General features: G+C 59.4%; 1 protein-coding gene across 1 annotated transcript in view; it reads left to right on the plus strand.

The window, feature by feature from the left end:
- Positions 1–243: 243 nt before the first annotated feature.
- The window catches only part of LOC104279874 (pleckstrin homology domain-containing family A member 6-like), a gene marked incomplete at both ends in the record, with an annotated part of 6,014 nt that continues 5,828 nt past the window's right edge, over positions 244–429 (plus strand). Inside the window, 1 exon segment of the mRNA XM_009877314.1 lies at positions 244–429. This exon segment is cut by the window's right edge and continues 60 nt beyond it. Coding sequence (XP_009875616.1) covers positions 244–429 — 186 coding nt within the window.

The raw sequence follows: 429 nt of genomic DNA on the forward strand, positions 1-429 counted from the left end.
CTCATAGGGAAAACGTTTTCCTGTGTGTTTACACCTTGTTCCCTCTTTGTGCGCATCCTGGCCTCGAAATGCAACCAAGTCTGTGTCTTGCAGCAGCTGATGGCTCTAGGTCCCTCGCTGCCATCCTGCAAAGCTGCCCAGGTTGCAGTTGTTCCCTCCTGACTGCTCCTGGAGAGATGGGTCAGGATGAGATGGGAGCCTGGAGGTCCCCAGGGCCACCACGAGTGACTTGCTCCCAAGCAGGGAGCGCTGGTGTCCCTGTTGCACTGCTGCAAGGCCAGGGTCTGCCCTTGCCTGGGCTTTCTGGCCCCTCGCACACCTCTCACCTGTCCCTGCTTTTTTGGGGGGGGGCATCTCCTCTCTTCTCAGTACGACTACCTGGGCGACAGACGTCCTGTCCCCGCAGGGATGTACCCGTACCACTACCCG

This window comes from Apaloderma vittatum, unplaced genomic scaffold, assembly GCF_000703405.1.
Source record: "Apaloderma vittatum isolate BGI_N311 unplaced genomic scaffold, ASM70340v1 scaffold26099, whole genome shotgun sequence".
NCBI lineage: Eukaryota > Metazoa > Chordata > Aves > Trogoniformes > Trogonidae > Apaloderma > Apaloderma vittatum.